This window comes from Camarhynchus parvulus, chromosome 17 (genome assembly GCF_901933205.1).
Source record: "Camarhynchus parvulus chromosome 17, STF_HiC, whole genome shotgun sequence".
NCBI classification, from domain to species: Eukaryota; Metazoa; Chordata; class Aves; order Passeriformes; family Thraupidae; genus Camarhynchus; species Camarhynchus parvulus.
The window spans coordinates 10715945-10732389 of record NC_044587.1 but is presented as its reverse complement, the minus strand read 5'-3'; the positions used below and the strand labels follow the sequence as shown (position 1 = coordinate 10732389).

Here is a 16445-nt window from a genome sequence, read left to right as displayed (position 1 = left end):
GTGTCCCCCCTTCCCGCGGTCCGTGTCCCTTCCCGCGGTCCGTGTCCCTTCCCGCGGTCCGTGTCCCTTCCCGGGGTCCGTGTCCCTTCCCGCGGTCCGTGTCCCCCTCTCCGCCCCTCCCAGGTCCATGTCCTATTCCAGGCTCAGTGTCCCCCCCCTTCCCGGTCCATATCCCACTATGCGGTCCGTGTCCCATTCCGGTCTCCAGTGTCCCCTCTTCCCGGCCCATGTCCCACTGTGGGGTCCGTGTCCCACTGTGGGGTCCGTGTCCCATGGCGGGCTCGGTGTCTCCTCCCGCCGCCCAGGGGAGGAGCGGAGCGGGCAGAGGCGGCCGTGCTCTCCGGCCCCGCCCCGGCAGGTGCGGCGCAGGTGAGGCGCGGGCAGTCGGCAGGTGCGGCCCCGCGCGGCTCCGTTCCCGGTCCCGTTTCCCGTTCCCGGTCCCCGTTCCCGCAGCCCGGCCATGGCGTACCGGGAGCTGGTGCGGCGCTGGCACGAGGCCGTGCGGGCGGCGGACCGCGGGCACTGGGACGCTGCCCTGGACGCGTTCGGCGGCATCGCGGAGCCTCCGGCCAGGATCTGCTTCAACGTGGGCTGCGTGCAGCTGCTGGCCGGGCGGCCCGAGGCGGCCCTGCGGGTGAGCGGGAGCGGGGCGATCCCCGCGGGGGGATCCCGGGCATGGGCGGCTCGGCTTCCCCGGGTCCGCCTCGGGGGGAACGATGTAGAAAGTAGATCTGGAATCCGGCGTTTCGTGTCCTGCGTGTCCAGTGGGGATGTTGAAGGGTGAATGGTTGGAGGAAAAGGTTTAGCTGAGTGAATCACAGAAAAGTGAAAAAGGTGGAAGTTAAAAAGGCGGATGTGGCCGTCGAGGACAGGGTTCAGTGGTACACTCAGTGATGCCCGGTTCACAGTTGGACTTGATCTTTGAGGCCTTTTCCTACCTTAATGATTCTGTGATTCCATGGTTCTCTAAATACTATGAAAATCCAGATCAGTGGGCAGAATCATTTTGAAACAAGATAATAGAGAGTAGTTAAATTAGATACTGGAAACTGCATCTGGCAATATACCTTAACTTTTGTTAAAGCTATATCAGTTAAAATCCTGTCCTTTAGGTGAACTTAGCTCATTATCATGTGAAAACCATGCCTCCAAAGCTCAGCCTGCCTGATTCCAAGAGAAGACCTCAACCCACTGGACATGCACAATAAATTAAAAATGTGTTGTAGCTTTAAATCAAAGCAGGGAAAAGATTGTCCAATAGCTGTTCTGTAGCCGTGGGTTTAGACATGAGATGGGTGTACTTTGAAAGTACAAATATGTTGCCTGGCTGTGGAGACTGCCAGAACAAAGCTGCTGTGCCGGAAAACCACTGCCCTTGCGTAGGGAGAGGAGGTGCCCTGAGGAAAAGCCTTTTTGTGACAGCACCTGGTGTGTCTGCACATCCATTCATTCATCTGTCTCCAGGAGGAGATAAACCTTTCTCAAACAGCGTAAGGAGCAGCTGAGGCTGTGCTGAGAGGCTGGGGCAGCGCAGTGGAGCCCTGGGCAGGCAGTGGCTGTTTGGGACACAGTGGGGCCATGGAGGTGAGGGAGAGAGCTCAGGAGAGACTTCCGAGCCCCAGTCAAGGGGCAGGGACTGGGAAGAAGCTCAGCTCTACTTCCGTGTGGATCAGGGGTTGGTTGTTGTTATTTCAGGTATGGCCCAGGCAGGCAGACGTTCCAGCACGGTGTGTGGGGTCACAGGGACTCACCTTCCCCTGCAGAGCAGGGCAGGAGGGCTGGGCTTTCAGCACTTGTTGTCCCCATAACAAGTGGCAAGGGAAGGAGCACACCCCTGATGCTGCCCCAGGAGGACTCCTGGCTCTCCCAGCACACTGAACCCTGAGCTGCTACCACAAGCACTGCCTGTTTTTAGCTGGGGCACCGAAGCAGAAATACTGACTTAGAGGCCATTGTGAGAAGCCCTGCAGCTTCCTCCCTCTCACTCTTTCATCACCTCAGCCTTCCCCAGCCTGGCCAGTCCCGCTGCTCCCACTGGCCAACTCTGCTTCAGGCTACAGTTTTCCCATTTTAAGCCAGATGGCCAATGCAGCTCATTTATGTCCAGTCCATCGAAGCAAGGAGGGATAAAAGCCTGCAGCTCAGCTCACACAGAGCCAAGACCTGAAGGATGGCTGGGAGCTGTGCCCAGCCCTCAGAGCTGGGCAGGAGCCCAGGGGTTGCCTCTGTGAGGGCAGCTGGGACGGCGCTGGCTGGGTGTGTGTGCCCAGGCACTGACAGGACACATCCCAGCTGGGCCCTGCCTGTGTTTTTCTCCTCAGGCATTCAATAAAACCATTGAGAAGGACAATTCCCTGGCTGTGGGCTACTTCCAGAGAGGATTTGTCCACCTGCAGCTGGAAATGTGAGTGAGGTGCACAGCCAGTGCAGTCTTTGGTTCTCTCCTTTATTCCTAAACCTAAATGATTCTTTGATTCCAAAATTCACTTCTTCCAGCAACCTCACAGGGTTCACAGGATGTGCTTCAGCCTTGGAAACCCTGTCACAGGTCAGCAAGTCTTATCTCTGATAAGAGCTGCACAACTCTGGGGTGGCTGGCACATGGCATTGCTGTCCCCTACAGACAGAGACTCCTGGATGCAAGGCTCCCACAATGTTATGTTGCCATTCAGATTTTCTCTAGAAATTTTAAAAAATATAATTGTGCTGCTTGGTGTGTCTTCACATGACACACATGAGTCTGGCCTTCCTAAAAATGCAGCCTGCACACTCTGCTGCCAGCAGACTTCGGGGGCCTGATCTCAGTCTCACTGATAAAATATTGAGGTTTCTCCAGAAGTGTCATGGGATTGATTACTCATTGTTTCCATGGTTAAATCACAGTGACATGCTCCTCAGGGAGCTGGGTGAAGTATTTTACAGATCTTGTCTTACCTTTGAGCTCAGCTATTGTCTTTCCCCTTGTTTTCCCCATATTTCCCAGACCTTAATCTCCATAAAATGCCTGTCTTTATTTCTGGAAGGGAGTCAAAGTGAGCAGTTCTGGCTTTTCCAGGAGAGGGGCTGTGGCTCTCTGGAGCTGCTCCACCAGCAGCAGAAGCAAATGTGCCCCAAGCACAGCCACTGCAGGGGCAGCACAGCTGGCAGCTGCTTCCTGCCCAAAGAGCTGATGGCCTCCAGCCCCCAGGGCTCCTTCCTTCATCAGAAGCTGCTCCCACCCACCAACACCCACCTGGGCACCTTCTCTTGGCCAGGTGCCCACTGCACAGCCCTTCCTGGGCCCTTCCTTTCACCACCTGCAGCCTCAGTGGGCACCTGCTTGGATTTCAGTTGCATAGTTAAATTCAGACTAATATCCTCCTTATCCACAGAGGTTCTCTAAATTTCTAAATGTTGAAGTTCTACATTTCAAGTTTCTCAATTTCAATGCTCTGGCCATGTGTGTGCCCTCCCTGGTCCCCATCAGTCAGCTTCCCAGCCCTCAATCCTCCTGGGACACCTGCTGGGACAGGCAGGGAGCTCCCAGCAGTGGGTAACCTTGGCTCTTCATAACACATCTTTGGTGCAGCTCTCCTTGCACAGGCTGCAGAGCAGAACACATGTTATTTGCTAGTGTGATTTTTAAGCTTTTTAAACAGTCTCCAGCTGTTTTAGGCTCAGTTTCTTGTGTCACCTCTGCATTGCAGGTATGAAGAAGCTCTCTCTGACTATCACATGGCCTTCAGTCATCTAAGAGAAAATCCCTTCATTGATTACAAGCAGCTGGGGCTGAGGCACATCCTCTATGCCTGGGAGGTAAGAGTCAGCCTGGCTCAGCAATCCTTCCCCACTGTTGGGCGTGTCAGTAGCAGGCATTAGTGACCCAAGACTTTTTCAAGAAAGTACATTAGAACTGTAAAAATATTCTGCTTGCACTTTAAAAAAAGTAACTTAATCATAAATGCTGTAAACCAACATCATCTCTGGAAAGTTTAGCAAATGATGCAGTTTGCAAGTTAAATTGTTCAGTGCAGGTGTGCAGAAATTTCTATATTGAGGGGGTTTTATTTTCTCTGTATCTGACAAAGTGGTGTCTGCCTCATCCCTGGAAGTGTCCAAGCCCAGGCTGGATGAGGCTTGGAGCAACCTGGTCTGTAGAAGGTGTCCCTGCCATGGCAGGGGTGGAACTGGGAGCTTTAAGGTCCTTCCCAACCCAAACCAGTCTGGGATTCTGTGTAATATTTACACTTTGGTGTAAATACACATGGAAGTTTAGTGAACTCCTCAGCTCTCAGAGTTCATTGACAGATGAGAACAGCATTGATGCAAAATGTGGGCTGTAGGAAAGTCAGGTGCATGAAATCCTCTTTCAACTGCAGCAACTGATCTTAATATTCCCTCTGTGCCTGAACTTGCACCCCGTGCACAGGCTGTGTTTGAAATGCTTCATCCTGTACCTCTTACTGTCACACAGGGCCAACCTGCCACATCCTGTTCAAGGAAGCTCAAAGGCTGAACTGATTGTAAATTTTTGTAATATTTGGACAAATGTAAAGTTAGAAACATAGAAACTGTCCTTTACTGGAAGGGTGAATTTTGTTTTCTCTGAGTCCACACACACAGATTGAAAAGCAGATAAAGGAAAGAGGATTTAACTCCTTACTTCTGTGAGAGTGAGGAGTCATTGTGTAACTCCAGCCAAGCATCTCAGCAATTTTCAAGCACCCTATACCTGGCAGGAGGAAGCTATCCTTGGCATCCTTGGTATTACCCAAACCTCCCTGGCTTTAACAGCTTCAGTGCCACAGTGCTGCCTTCTCTTGGAAATGAGCAGTTCCCTAGGAAAGGGGCAGGGCTCAGGAGTGTCCTGAGGCTGGGGCCCTTCCTGGTGTGGACACATGAGCCCTTACTCCAGGCATCACCAGGACATGGGCTGGCCCTCCAGACTTGGGATCAGCATCCTGATTCAGCTGTATCTCGTTCTTACCTGGACCTCATTTTCAAAATACACAAACATCATCCTCCAGCAGAACTGTGCCATCAGCTTTCCCCATGCACGGCCTCTCACGTGCTGCAGGTGATCTCCTCGTGGGAGATACATGTGTGCTTTGAAAACCCAGAAATGTTTGCCTCTTGCAAGGCTGTGACACTTCTGACTGAGTGAGAACTGCTGCCTTGGCTCCCGAGAGGGCCTGTCCCTGCACTTCCTGTACATGCTCAGGGTTGCCATTCCCCACACTCCCAAACAGAGTCTTCTACTGCCATGGTTAAGGAGTAAAGGAAAATCATCCTATGAGCTCAAGCCTTGTCCTAAGCAGGGCATGCAGCCAGGTACACACCTCAATTCCCAGCTGATAACCCTATCACAGGAGATAAGGAGCTGTCTGACAGTGCTCTGGCTGTGGCCCAGCTGGTCAGTGACAGGGAGAGATCTCCCACTCTCAGTATAGACCACAGCTCCCCAGCACCCCATCTGCAACACTCCCACAGCCTGCTCTTCCCCAGGAACAGACTGACATGCTGCTGAAGGGTGACAAGCTACAGCTGACAGTTTGCACATTCACAGCCCACTACAACATGAAATAGTTTCAGTTAAGTTATTTTGCAGTGACAGGGAGTCAGGATTACAAAAATCATTACCTAGTTTCATGCAGAAAAACACCCAAGGAAAGCTTCCTGGCCTTTTGGCTGCAGGAAGGATCAGAATTAAAGTGTGGTACCAGAGTCTTCACCTGCTGTCCTCATGTCTCTCATCACCCTGACCAGAAGCTCCAGCACACTCAACCTTTTATTTTTCATTTCTGATTGTGAAATGTTCCCAGCTCTGCTGCTCAGAGAGCCTCTCCTGTTGCTGAACTCTTGGTGCTTTAGTGCCTGTCCCTGTTTCTTGGCTGAGCTCAGGAGGACGTGTTGGGTGTCCCTTGGTCCTGGCCCTCTGAGTCCCTTCCCTGTGCCCACTCCAGGTGCTGTACAGCACTGCAGCAGTGCAGTGCCACCTGCAGCAGTGGCAGGAGGCCAGGGTCACCCTGGAGAAGGCTGTTGTGTGGAGACCTGAAAGAAGAACGGCAATCCTGGAGCTGGCCCTTGAGCGGGTGCAGGTAAGGCCACCTCTGTGAGCTCCTGGGAGTGTGCATTGGGCTTCAGCTCAGGGATGTGTGCTAAAAGTTGTCAGTTTGAGTGTTCCTGACACCTGCATGTTCCTGCCATCCACCCACCTGCTTGGCCACCTGCTAGCACAGTCTAAGCCATTTGTACATGATGCTCTGCCAAACCAGGGCTTCAGGTGATTGAGGAACTCCATCTTCCCCAGGTGCTTTACTGCCCAGAAACACCATAGTGAAGAATTTTGGGATGACCTCTGAGGCTGGGGACGTGGCTTCCCGGTCCTTCTTGTTCAGGAGCTCAGTTCCACTTGTACTTGTCCTGCAACACCAGTTTCCTTGTGCAGTGTTTCAGTGCAGAACCCCTACAAGTGCAGGCCTGGAGATTCTCCCTTTTCATGGCATTGGCTGGCTTCTTTTGAGTCCCTTCAGCCTTAGGAACAATTGGTGGTAGTTCAGATATTAATGTCAAGCACTTTTAGAGCTTAAGTTGGGTGTGAAAGGGTGTCTAGGGCTGCTCCTAAGTAAAAGTTTCCTGTTAGACTCCTTTATGATCTGAAAACATTTGCTGATCTCTGATTTACTCTTCCTGAAGGATTCATCACTTTGTTTTTAATTTCATAATCTCTTCTGGCATCACATTTGTGCTTTTCCAGTGTATTATTTATATTTGCTATTAGCATGCTACTCAGTGGCTGAACAGAAAACATCTGAAATCAAACAGAAAAGCTGTTTAGAAGATTTGTTTGATAAGCCTTCCTGCACTGCCCCCCTTCCCAGCCACCCCATGCCAGCAGTGTCAGTCCTTGCCTCCACACTGAGGAGGGGCTGCTGAGCTCTCAGTTTGCTCCTGCTTTTGTGGAGCCTGAGTGGCCTTTGTCGAGTTCACAGCTGAAACTTTTGCCCCAATATCTTCCTGGAGCTGCTCTTGCACACCTAAGCTGTATTTGCTTTTCAGGGTTCTGCTGTTTCATTCAATGCAAATTGATGGCTTTTCCTTCACCTGCTCTCCCCACCCCAGGACCACCTGTTTTTAGAGCCCATGCTGGTTCCTCTTGGGGAACTTTTCAGACCACGAAAGAAGGAAGTTGAGCAGCTGGATTCAAAAGATTTCCTGGGTAAACCCAAGGTAACAGGCATGTAATTGTCATAATTAACAGCAGCAGAAAAAAAAAAATCTTGCCTCTGCCATCTCCAGAGAGCAGTGCTGTGTGGGCACCCAAAGCAGGATGGACAGAGCTTGCAGCCAGTCCAGGCAGTCAGGACACAGAAGCCAAAATTTGTTAGAATTGCTACCCCTTCTACCAAAAAATGCACTGGCACTAAAATACCTTCCCAGTCTTGGTCACTTTAAAGTCTGAAAGGGCTGAGCAGATACTCTGGGAACCCGTGGTTGCCCTTTTGCTGACAATAACGTTTTTAAGAGGGGCACATTATCCCAGCATGCTGCTGCTCAGTCCTGCATTCCCAGGAGGACAGGTTGGCACTCAGGGGACAAATGCTTTGTCACATCCCTTAATACAAGACAGCAGAGAATTTCTCTGACCTTTTCTGTGACCAGTGCAGTCAGAACAGAGAGCTCCAAAATAAATAAAAGAAAGGGAAAGTAATAAATTCACATACTTTTAAAGAAACCTTGGAAAGACTAAAAAAATGAGACACAAATGGTTGAGGTTGTCTTGGGAATCCAGCTCTGCCTCTCCCACTGCATGTACAGCTTCATGTTTTGCCTGACCTTGGGATGCCAGAAGGAAATGGGTCTGAGCAGATAATCTTGAATGAAATTTGGGGATCTCTTCATCCAGCCTAGATTCACTGATTGCTTTGTTCTCCAACAGGTCATCTCATCCATCATTCCCAACGATGAGTACATTGGCTTTGAGCCTCTCAGGCCTCAGGTGAGCAGGACAGGGCTGTGAGAGGAGGAACGAAGCTGTCATGGAGCTCCAGAAAGGGGCTCAGATCCAACCATCAGGGGAAGGAAGAGTGGACTCTTGGTAAAACCAGTGTAATACCAGCCTGCATTCATGGGGATGTTCAGAGCTAGGCTCAGCACTGTCTGTAAGGGACTTAGTGATGGGAATCTCCAACCCTTTAAAGATGCATTTTTGGATCTTCACCATGTCAAAACAGCAGTGCTTTGCTGTGCTCAGCCTGTCTCTGCTCATCACATCAGTAAATGTGTCAGTGTGAGCACAGCTGCCTCCCACTGTGCTGGGAGTTCCTTGGAACCAGGGGAGGGGGAAAAGATTGTCTTACTTCCTGATGAGATAAAGAGGGAGGGGAAGGAAGAGAAGGCACATCCTGGTAAGGTGTGGAGCAGCAGACTTTTTCTGGGTGGTGTGGAATGACAAATGGGGTCAAGAGTAAAGACAAAATAGCAGAGTCAGAAGGTAAGGTGGCACTGCTGCTGTAGGAGGCACTGTTACAAACAGATCCTGTTGTTTCTCCCACAGAAACAGGGCTTTTATGAACCCAGTGCCAATGCTCTGCGGTGAGTGTTCAGTCCCACCTTGGTCTTACCCTTCTCTCACTACTGTTCAGAAAGTCTTTTATTCTCTGGCTTCTTTGTGTGAAGACTCCGAGGGATCCACACCCACTCTGACCAGGGGTGGAGTGAATGACAAACACACAAAGGCTTCTGTGGCTACAAAGGAGCTGCAGGTCCCTGGTATCTCTGCAAGAGCCTCTGGGCAGTTTGCAGGATTTGATTCAATGGTCTTGGGAGACCGGCATGGATCAGGCATGCTTGGGGAATGGAAGCAGACAGAGGTTGTGGGTCCTGCCCAGGTCTGTGGCAGAGGATGCTCAGCTTTCCCTGTCATTGTCGAGGTGGTCACAACACAAAGCAGAGACTACAATCAGTCTCAGATGGCAACTCTTTATTATCGAACATGGCTGACCGTTTATACACTTTCTAATTGTTTATACTTCTTCTACCTTAACTGTTGGCTACAATAAATCAACATAACACCATTGGTGAAAAATTACAGTGACTTCAGCTAACTTTCTAAAAATACTTCATATAGCTGCAAAGTTCTCTTCTTATCTTTCTTCAATTCCTCACTTCTCTTAGTCTCCTTAGTTACAGCTTTAGAAAAAGCTCCTTATCAGCTTCTTCTTGCTTCTCAGCTTCTTCTTGCTCCTTTAACTAACAGGCTCGCTGTTAGCCTCTTCCACATTTCCCATCTTAATTCCCAAGACAATTCCAAATACTTACTACCAGCCCTAGTGTCCTGAGCCAAAATCATGTTCAAACCCCAAGAAAGTAATTTGTTTCGGTGATATTGCACCAGCAGTACTTCAGGGCTGTGTCGATCAATGTTTTGATCTTGACATTGTTTACCAGTACAATGAAAACGCAGCTGCATTTGGCAAATCAGTGTTTCCCAAGCCCCTTTTGTTCCCAGTTGGACTGCAGAGCAGCAATGGAACCCGGGACCCTCACCTTACAGCCGGTGCCAGCTGGGGCCGGTGCAGTGTGGTGGCTCGGAGCCATCAGCACCGCGCCCCAGGCCGGTCAGCACTCCCCTCTCCCCGCAGGCAGGCCGAGTCCGGCTACCACCGAGTGCTGTCCCGGTACCGCCCCGAGGAGCCGCCGGGGCCGGAGGTGGCGGCCGGGAGCCTGGTGTTCGTGCTGGGCAGAGCGGCAGACGGCTGGGCCACGGCCATCCACGACGGGCAGGTGAGGGACTCGGCCCCGAGGGCGCTGAGGGAGGGACACGGCCCTGAGGGTGCTGAGGGAGGGACACGGCCCTGAGGGTGCTGAGGGATGGATACGGCCCCGAGGGCAGGGCAGGGACACGGCCCTGAGAGTGCTGAGGGATGGATACGGCCCCAAGGGCAGGGCAGGGACACGGCCCTGAGAGTGCTGAGGGATGGACACGGCCCCGAGGGTGCTGAGGGAGGGACACGGCCCTGAGGGTAGGGCAGGGACTCGGTCTGGAGGGCGCTGAGGGATGGACACGGCCCCGAGGGTGCTGAGGGAGGGACACGGCCCCGAGGGTGCTGAGGGAGGGACACGGCCCCGAGGGTGCTGAGGGAGGGACACGGCCCTGAGGGTGCTGAGGGATGGACACGGCCCCGAGGGTGCTGAGGGAGGGACACGGCCCAGAGGGTACTGAGGGAGGGACATGGCCCTGAGGGTGCTGAGGGAGGGACATGGCCCCGAGGGTGCTGAGGGAGGGACACGGCCCTGAGGGTGCTGAGGGAGGGACATGGCCCTGAGGGCAAGGCTTGGCCCCAGCCACCCTGAGCACAGTCCTCGGGAGCTCCTTCCCACACGCCCCAGATTTCCTGACACTGGGCTCTCACCGGCCTCTGCCATTCACCCCTGTAGAGACTCAAGGATGGCCTCTGAGCTCTCCACCGTAGAGGATCCTATTGTGGAGTTGTAGCATAGCAGACCTCACCAAGGACCACCATTTAGAGCAGGATTTATCCCCTGAGAGCTCTGAAGGAGCTGAGGAGCTGGGCTGGTCCTTACCTGCTCTGTAGTGCCTCTGTTCAATGAACTTTGGGAAGGTTTGGGGATGGTTTCAGCTGTACAGGCAGGATTTATGAACTCTAGGGAAGTCCTAGGGCTTCCTAGGGAAGTCCTTATGGGCTCTAGGGAAGTCCTAAGGACTTAGAACCCAACAAATCTGACATCTTCCTGCAGGCCAGGGAGCTGTAGTGTAAACAGACTGAATAGAAACAGATAAACACAACATGGAAAATCTTTTATTGGCAGAAGTCATTTCTCACCTGTCTAGTTCACTTTTTGAAAGAGCCATTCTATACCTGGATTAGGTTCAGTGGATGTATTACCTGCCTATCTTTCAAAAAAGTCACAAGATTCTTCATAAGACCACTATAAACCAGTAAGGTGTTTGAGCAATTGAGGCAGTGCTCTCAGGACTGGTAAAAATACAGAATTAAAAGCTGGGTATAAAGGAACAGGTTTTTCTTCCTTTCATTTTTAAAAAATTATGTCCCCACAGCAAATCTTCTGTGACATAAGCATTTAGCATATTCCTAAGTGATACAGGAATAGGGGGAGAGCCTGAAGCATCTGGAGCTAACAGGAACAGTTCCACAAGTATTTGGATGTGCTGGTTGACTGCCCAGTGAAGTGCCAGGTGAAATTCAATGTAGAAAAAAATGAAAATAGACTCTCAACAGGAAAACAAAAAGCATTGTAAGCAAAAAATTACAGTGCTCAGTTGAAATGAGCAGCAGTGATTGTCAGAAGACACAGAAATGCTGTTGGACTGGTATCCCTGGGCATCCTTGCTGCTCTCTGCCTGAGCTCTGTCTTGGGAGCAGGGGTTTGGTGGGTGTTTGGTCTGTTCCTCTGCAGCCTCTCCAGCAGCAGCTTTGCTGCCAGCAGGAAAAGCTGCAGAAGGATTGTTGGATTTTGTCCAGCAGTTTGTGAGCACAGAGCATTTGGGTGGCTCAGGCACATTGATGTGGCCACAGGGTGACAGGCAGTGCTGGGCTGGGGTTGCTGGGCTCCTCTCTCACCCTGCTCTGCTCCATGTCCCTCTGCAGAAGCTGCACATCCCGAGCTCTCTCCTGGAGCCTGCCTCAAGGATGGATAAATGGGTGAGCTGGCAACCTTGCAACCAGGGGGAGGGAGGGACCAAGACATACATTTGGGACATTTATCTGTAAAATTATCACAGGATAAGATAACTCTGTAAGATAAACCTAGAGTATGAAGGACTGAGACTATTGACTGAAGATCAAGTGCTCTTGAATGGGAGCAACAGAAGAGTTAGGAGTATGAAAAATCCCTTTGACTTGGGAGAACTTCGTCTCTCATCTCCACCACAGGCATAGCCACACATTATCCCAATCATTTTCCATCTGAACCCAGTGTGGAAGGGTGCAGCTCAGCCCCATTTCCTGTGAAGGAGTTTTCAAGCACATGCTTGTTCTGATGTTGCTATGATGTTTTAGTTGTCATTTTTCCCCCTCCAAATGAACCCCTGATACACACTTGGGCATTTGCTCCATGGCTGTGTACTGGGGAGAGCCCTCAGTACAGTGTGAGCAGCCTCCTTCTGTTCCAGCACCAACCCAGCAGGGAGCAGGGTGCCAGGGAAGTGTCCCCAGACCTCTGCCCCCAAGAGCCTTATTGCTCCCACTCATGCAGCCATTCAATGAGCAGCTCTCCCCGAGGCTCTCTCTGGGGTTACACCCACAAGTCTGTAGCTGGCTGCAGCCTGTCACACACCAGTCTGATCCAGGCTCCCATTTTCTGCCCTCTCCTTTCTGATGCTGTTCTGTTGCAGAAGGTCAGCACTGGGATTCCCCTTCCTCCTGCCCAGGTGCCTCCCAGCCGCCTCCCCATGAAGCAGAAGCCAGGTAATCCCTGGGCCCTCAGTGGGGGAAGCTGTGCCCAAACCCTGCTCTTTAGGGGGCATGAGGAGGTGGTGGCCCCACTGCAGCCTCTGCTGACTGCAGGGCTGTTCCCCTGCCTTTGTGCTGTTCTGCAGATCCTCCTGGGGAAGCAGATGCCTCTGTCAATGATGCCAGTGCCCACGTGGACTCTAAGGTGAGGTGTTCCACAGGCTGAAGCTGGCACAGCCTCAGGAGAGCAGGACTGGGAAGAGTGCAAGATTCTTGCCCAGAATTCCTGAGCTGCTCCCAAATAACCGGGAAAAAACCTCCTTCCTCTGACCACTTTTCCATTCTAAAGAGAGGCTCCCATGTGGTCTTTCCTCCCGGTTTGTGACCATCCCACTTTGGTAGACAGCCCAACGTTGACCTGTTGCCACCCTCTGAGGCACCAGGAGCACCAAACGCATCAGAGTTCTTGTGCACATGCTTTACAGCCCACTTTGCAAGAGGCAGTTGTCTTTGAACACCCTGCTGTCCCTTCCCCCTCTTCCTGTGTCCCATTTTCTGTCCCTATCAGTCTGGATAGCACAGTTCATTCAAATTTGCCCTGTTGGGTAATGTTCTCTGAGGTACTTCTGTGCCATTGCCAGCCCCTGCATGTGATGGTCCTGGAATGACTCCTGTGACCCTCTGGGGACACCACCTCTGTCCCTCAGCTGCAGGTCAGCTCTGCCACACCTGTTTTTGGGGCTTTTGGGGTAATTTTTTCAGGTGTAGTTCAGCCAGAAGGTAGCACAGTGGAGGAATGTGGCTACTTCTCTCCAGCTGGCTGGAGGAATTGGGGCCCTGCTCATATAATTTTGGGTTTAGGAGGTACCTGTAAAATCAGAACCAAAACCAGAATTCCTGAGTCACAGGAGGAACATTTGATCCCATGCTTTGAATCCAGAGTTCCCCCTTTGAAATTCAGGTCTGCATTTTGATGGTGTTCTGCTGCGACATGGCAGCACTGAGATGAGGGATTGTGCCTGGGTCCCCTCTCTTGGTTTGAGAGCAGATATTGTCGGTTGGGTTTGTTAGTCAGTTGTGGTTCTTCTTAGTCCATGAACTCTATAGTCAGTCGGGGTTCTTCCCCCCGAGGGTGCTGGCACTGCCCAGGCTGCCCAGGGAATGGGCACGGCCCCGAGGCTGCCAGAGCTCCAGGAGCCTTTGGACAGCGCTGCCAGGGATGGACAGGGTGGGGTTGTTGGGGTGTCTGTGCAGGACCAGGGGCTGGGCTGGGTGATCCCTGTGGGTCCCTTCCAGCTCAGGATACTCTGATTCTCCACTCTGACCGAGCCCATCTCCCTGCAGGTCCCCCCGAGGTGCGGGGAGGCCCCCGCGGGCGCAGACAGGCCGGCGGTGCTGCGGCTGCGCTGCGAGTGCTCGCTGGTGCTGCGGGCAGGCGAGGCCCCGGCTCTGCCGGCCCTGCGGGCCCTGCTGCGGGACAGGCTGGCTCAGCAGGCACAGCGGGGCACGCTCAGGTACGGGGCTGTGGGGTGGCATGGGCCAGCAGCCATTCCCCTCAGGATGCAGGCATCCAGCTGCCTGTGGGCTCCTGGGAACGTTTATCTGGGGCCAAAACCAGCAAAGATGTAAGCACACAGTCTGCCCAGAGGGCAAACCTCACCGTGGGCTTTGGGTGGGACAACAGCATGATGCCCGTGGGGAAGCACATGCTATTCCTATTGTAATCCCCTCCCAGTACATCAAGGGCTCAGGGAGGGCTGCAGATGGACTTATGATAAAGGCATGGAGTGACAGGACAAGGGGGAATGGCTTCAGACTGACAGAGGGCTGGGTTGGATAGGATATTAGGAAGAAATTCTTTAATATAAGAGTGGTGAGGCCCTGGCACAGGTTGCCCACAGAGATTGTGGATTCCTCATCCCTGGAGCTGTTCAAGGCCAGATTGGATGGAGCTTGGAGCAGCCTGGTGTAGTGAAAGATTCTCTGCCCATGGCAGGGGGTTGAAACTAAATTATCTTTAAGGCCTTTCTAAGCAAAACCGTTCTACAACTCTGTGATTCTATGGACCTTGGAAGCCTAAAGGATCTTTCCTAGGAAACTGTACCATGGTCAAGAAAAAGGGAGGAGAGAAGGAAAAACTCTGTGTAGATGCGGCTGCCGCAGGTTGGATTTTGTCCCACTCAGTTCAGCCTTTGCAGTAACAGGGTCAATGCAGAGCAAGCTGGCACTCAGGCAGAAGATCTTGGGGTGAGGTCTTCCTGATTGTGACACTCCTTGGGACATACAGTGGCATCACGAGTGTTTAGAATCTTTCCCTCAAGTTTGTGCGGGAGGAGGTGACAGTGTCACTCCCCACAGTGCCATTTCTGCCTGCTGAGCCTGTGGGGCAGCCCCATGTCACTGTGCAAGGGGACAAGCTCAGAACTGGCCTGCAAAGGGGACTGTGAAGACTGAGGGTGGCAGAGGGTTGGGCTGGCCTCCAAGTTTGGTTTTAAATGAAATTATTTGCTCGGCATTAATGAACCCTTGCAGCTACAGGCTCCTGGATGGCACAGAGCTGGGGACAGTGTTAGGACAGGAAGAGCTGGGGAAGGTGTGGCAGCAGCTGATGGAGGGCAAGCTGATACTCTGTTGCCAGGTACGTAGGCTGGGACAAGGTCTCTGCTGGGCTGGGCTCCAGTCTCTGCTTTGCTTTGCAACCTCCATTCTGGCTTTTTCCTGCAGGACTCGGACTCCCACTTGGGCAGACCTGTTCTCTACCAGATGCTGGCTCAGCACTCTTACCTGCCACAGGGACCAGGGGACCTGGAGTTCAGCAAGGGAGATGTGCTGGATATCCTCTCTGAAGGTAGCTCTCCAGTCCTGCTGCTGGGCCAGGCTTTTGGAGTCTGCTCTGGGGAGGCAGTGGGGAAAATGTGGCCTCTCAAGTGCTGTCTCAGGTTCATACATACTCTTAAGAGTTACAGGCTTGCACCGGGTTTTTCCCAGAGTTAAATTCCAGCCATGAAAACTCTCACTAACTCCACTCATATGGGCTAGGGCTCATTCCTGCTCCTGTATGTTTTCCAGTGAACGAGGACTGGCTGGAAGGACGATGCAATGGCAAGACTGGCATCTTCCCCAAATGCTTTGCCACCCAGACCAGCTGTGATGCTGCCTTCCTATAGCAAACAGGAGCCTTTTCCTGCCTGGCTGCACCCCCAGGGGTGGGAGAGACTCGTCCCAGCTCATTTGGGCCTCAGACAGCACAGCCAGGACCTCCACTGTACCTGGACAGGGGATATCTCCCACTCAGATCCATGGGGTCAGTTCCAGCAGTGATGGCATTTCCCACAGCCTGTTCCCTGACCTGGCATTTTTTACCTCGTGCTTACACTGCCAAAGATGTATCTGTGAAGAGCAGAGAGCAGGGAGAGGGCTCTGGGGTTTGGCTGTGGGAATTGTCCATGTGCGAGCTCAGGCTGCTGGGTGGGCAGAGGTTCCCCTGGGTGGGAGGAGGTTCTTCTGAGTGGGAGGAGGTTCCCCTGGGTGGGAGGAGGTTCCTCTGGGTGGAAGTCTTCATCCCCTCTCCCTGTTGCTTGTGTTGAGGCTGGAAAGCTGAGCCTCACTCCCGAAGCCAAGGGTGGCTGGCTGGGAGCAGGGGGCAGAGCCCTGTTCCCCAGGCTCTCGGGTCACATAACTTTATCTCCACCAGCCAGAGATGCTGCTCTTTCAAAAGGCTTTTGGAGCCAGTTTGCAGTGGGATTAATGGGATAACACCATGAGTGAGAACCACTGTCTTCCATAGCACATAGCTATGGACCTGACCATTCCTTCGCCAGGTGCCTCGGGCACTTTTCTGAAGCCCTAAGGCCTAGGTGAGATCTTGGAGCACAGAGAAAATAGGCACTTGTGGAAATCTCCACTGCTCAGAGCAGCTCTGGCTTGTGGGAGAGCCCTGGAGAAAGGGCTGGCTGGGAAGTGCAGTGTTGGGCTGGTGCTACAAAGGTGAAAGCCCTGTCCAATTCCTGCAACTGGGCTGGGCTGATC

General features: G+C 52.5%; 1 protein-coding gene across 1 annotated transcript; it reads left to right on the top strand.

The window, feature by feature from the left end:
• The first annotated feature begins 399 nt into the window (after positions 1-399).
• On the top strand, positions 400-15815 carry NOXA1 (NADPH oxidase activator 1). Its single transcript, XM_030961548.1, has 15 exons — positions 400-634; positions 2322-2404; positions 3687-3795; positions 5943-6077; positions 7102-7209; positions 7919-7978; positions 8537-8574; positions 9624-9765; positions 11613-11666; positions 12359-12431; positions 12563-12621; positions 13761-13930; positions 14949-15054; positions 15141-15264; positions 15486-15815. Exons 1-15 carry the CDS (start codon positions 461-463, stop codon positions 15581-15583), a joined length of 1533 nt encoding a protein of 510 aa, XP_030817408.1. The 5' UTR covers positions 400-460; the 3' UTR covers positions 15584-15815.
• The last annotated feature ends 630 nt before the right edge of the window (positions 15816-16445 follow it).

Coding starts and splice junctions, on each gene's coding strand:
- NOXA1 (XM_030961548.1), top strand. CDS start 461: ATGGCGTACCGGGAGCTGGTGCGGCGCTGGCACGAGGCCGTGCGGGCG. Junction 12,432..12,562: donor CCCCATGAAGCAGAAGCCAG/GTAATCCCTGGG, acceptor GCTGTTCTGCAG/ATCCTCCTGGGGAAGCAGAT. Junction 15,055..15,140: donor AGCTGATACTCTGTTGCCAG/GTACGTAGGCTG, acceptor TTTTTCCTGCAG/GACTCGGACTCCCACTTGGG.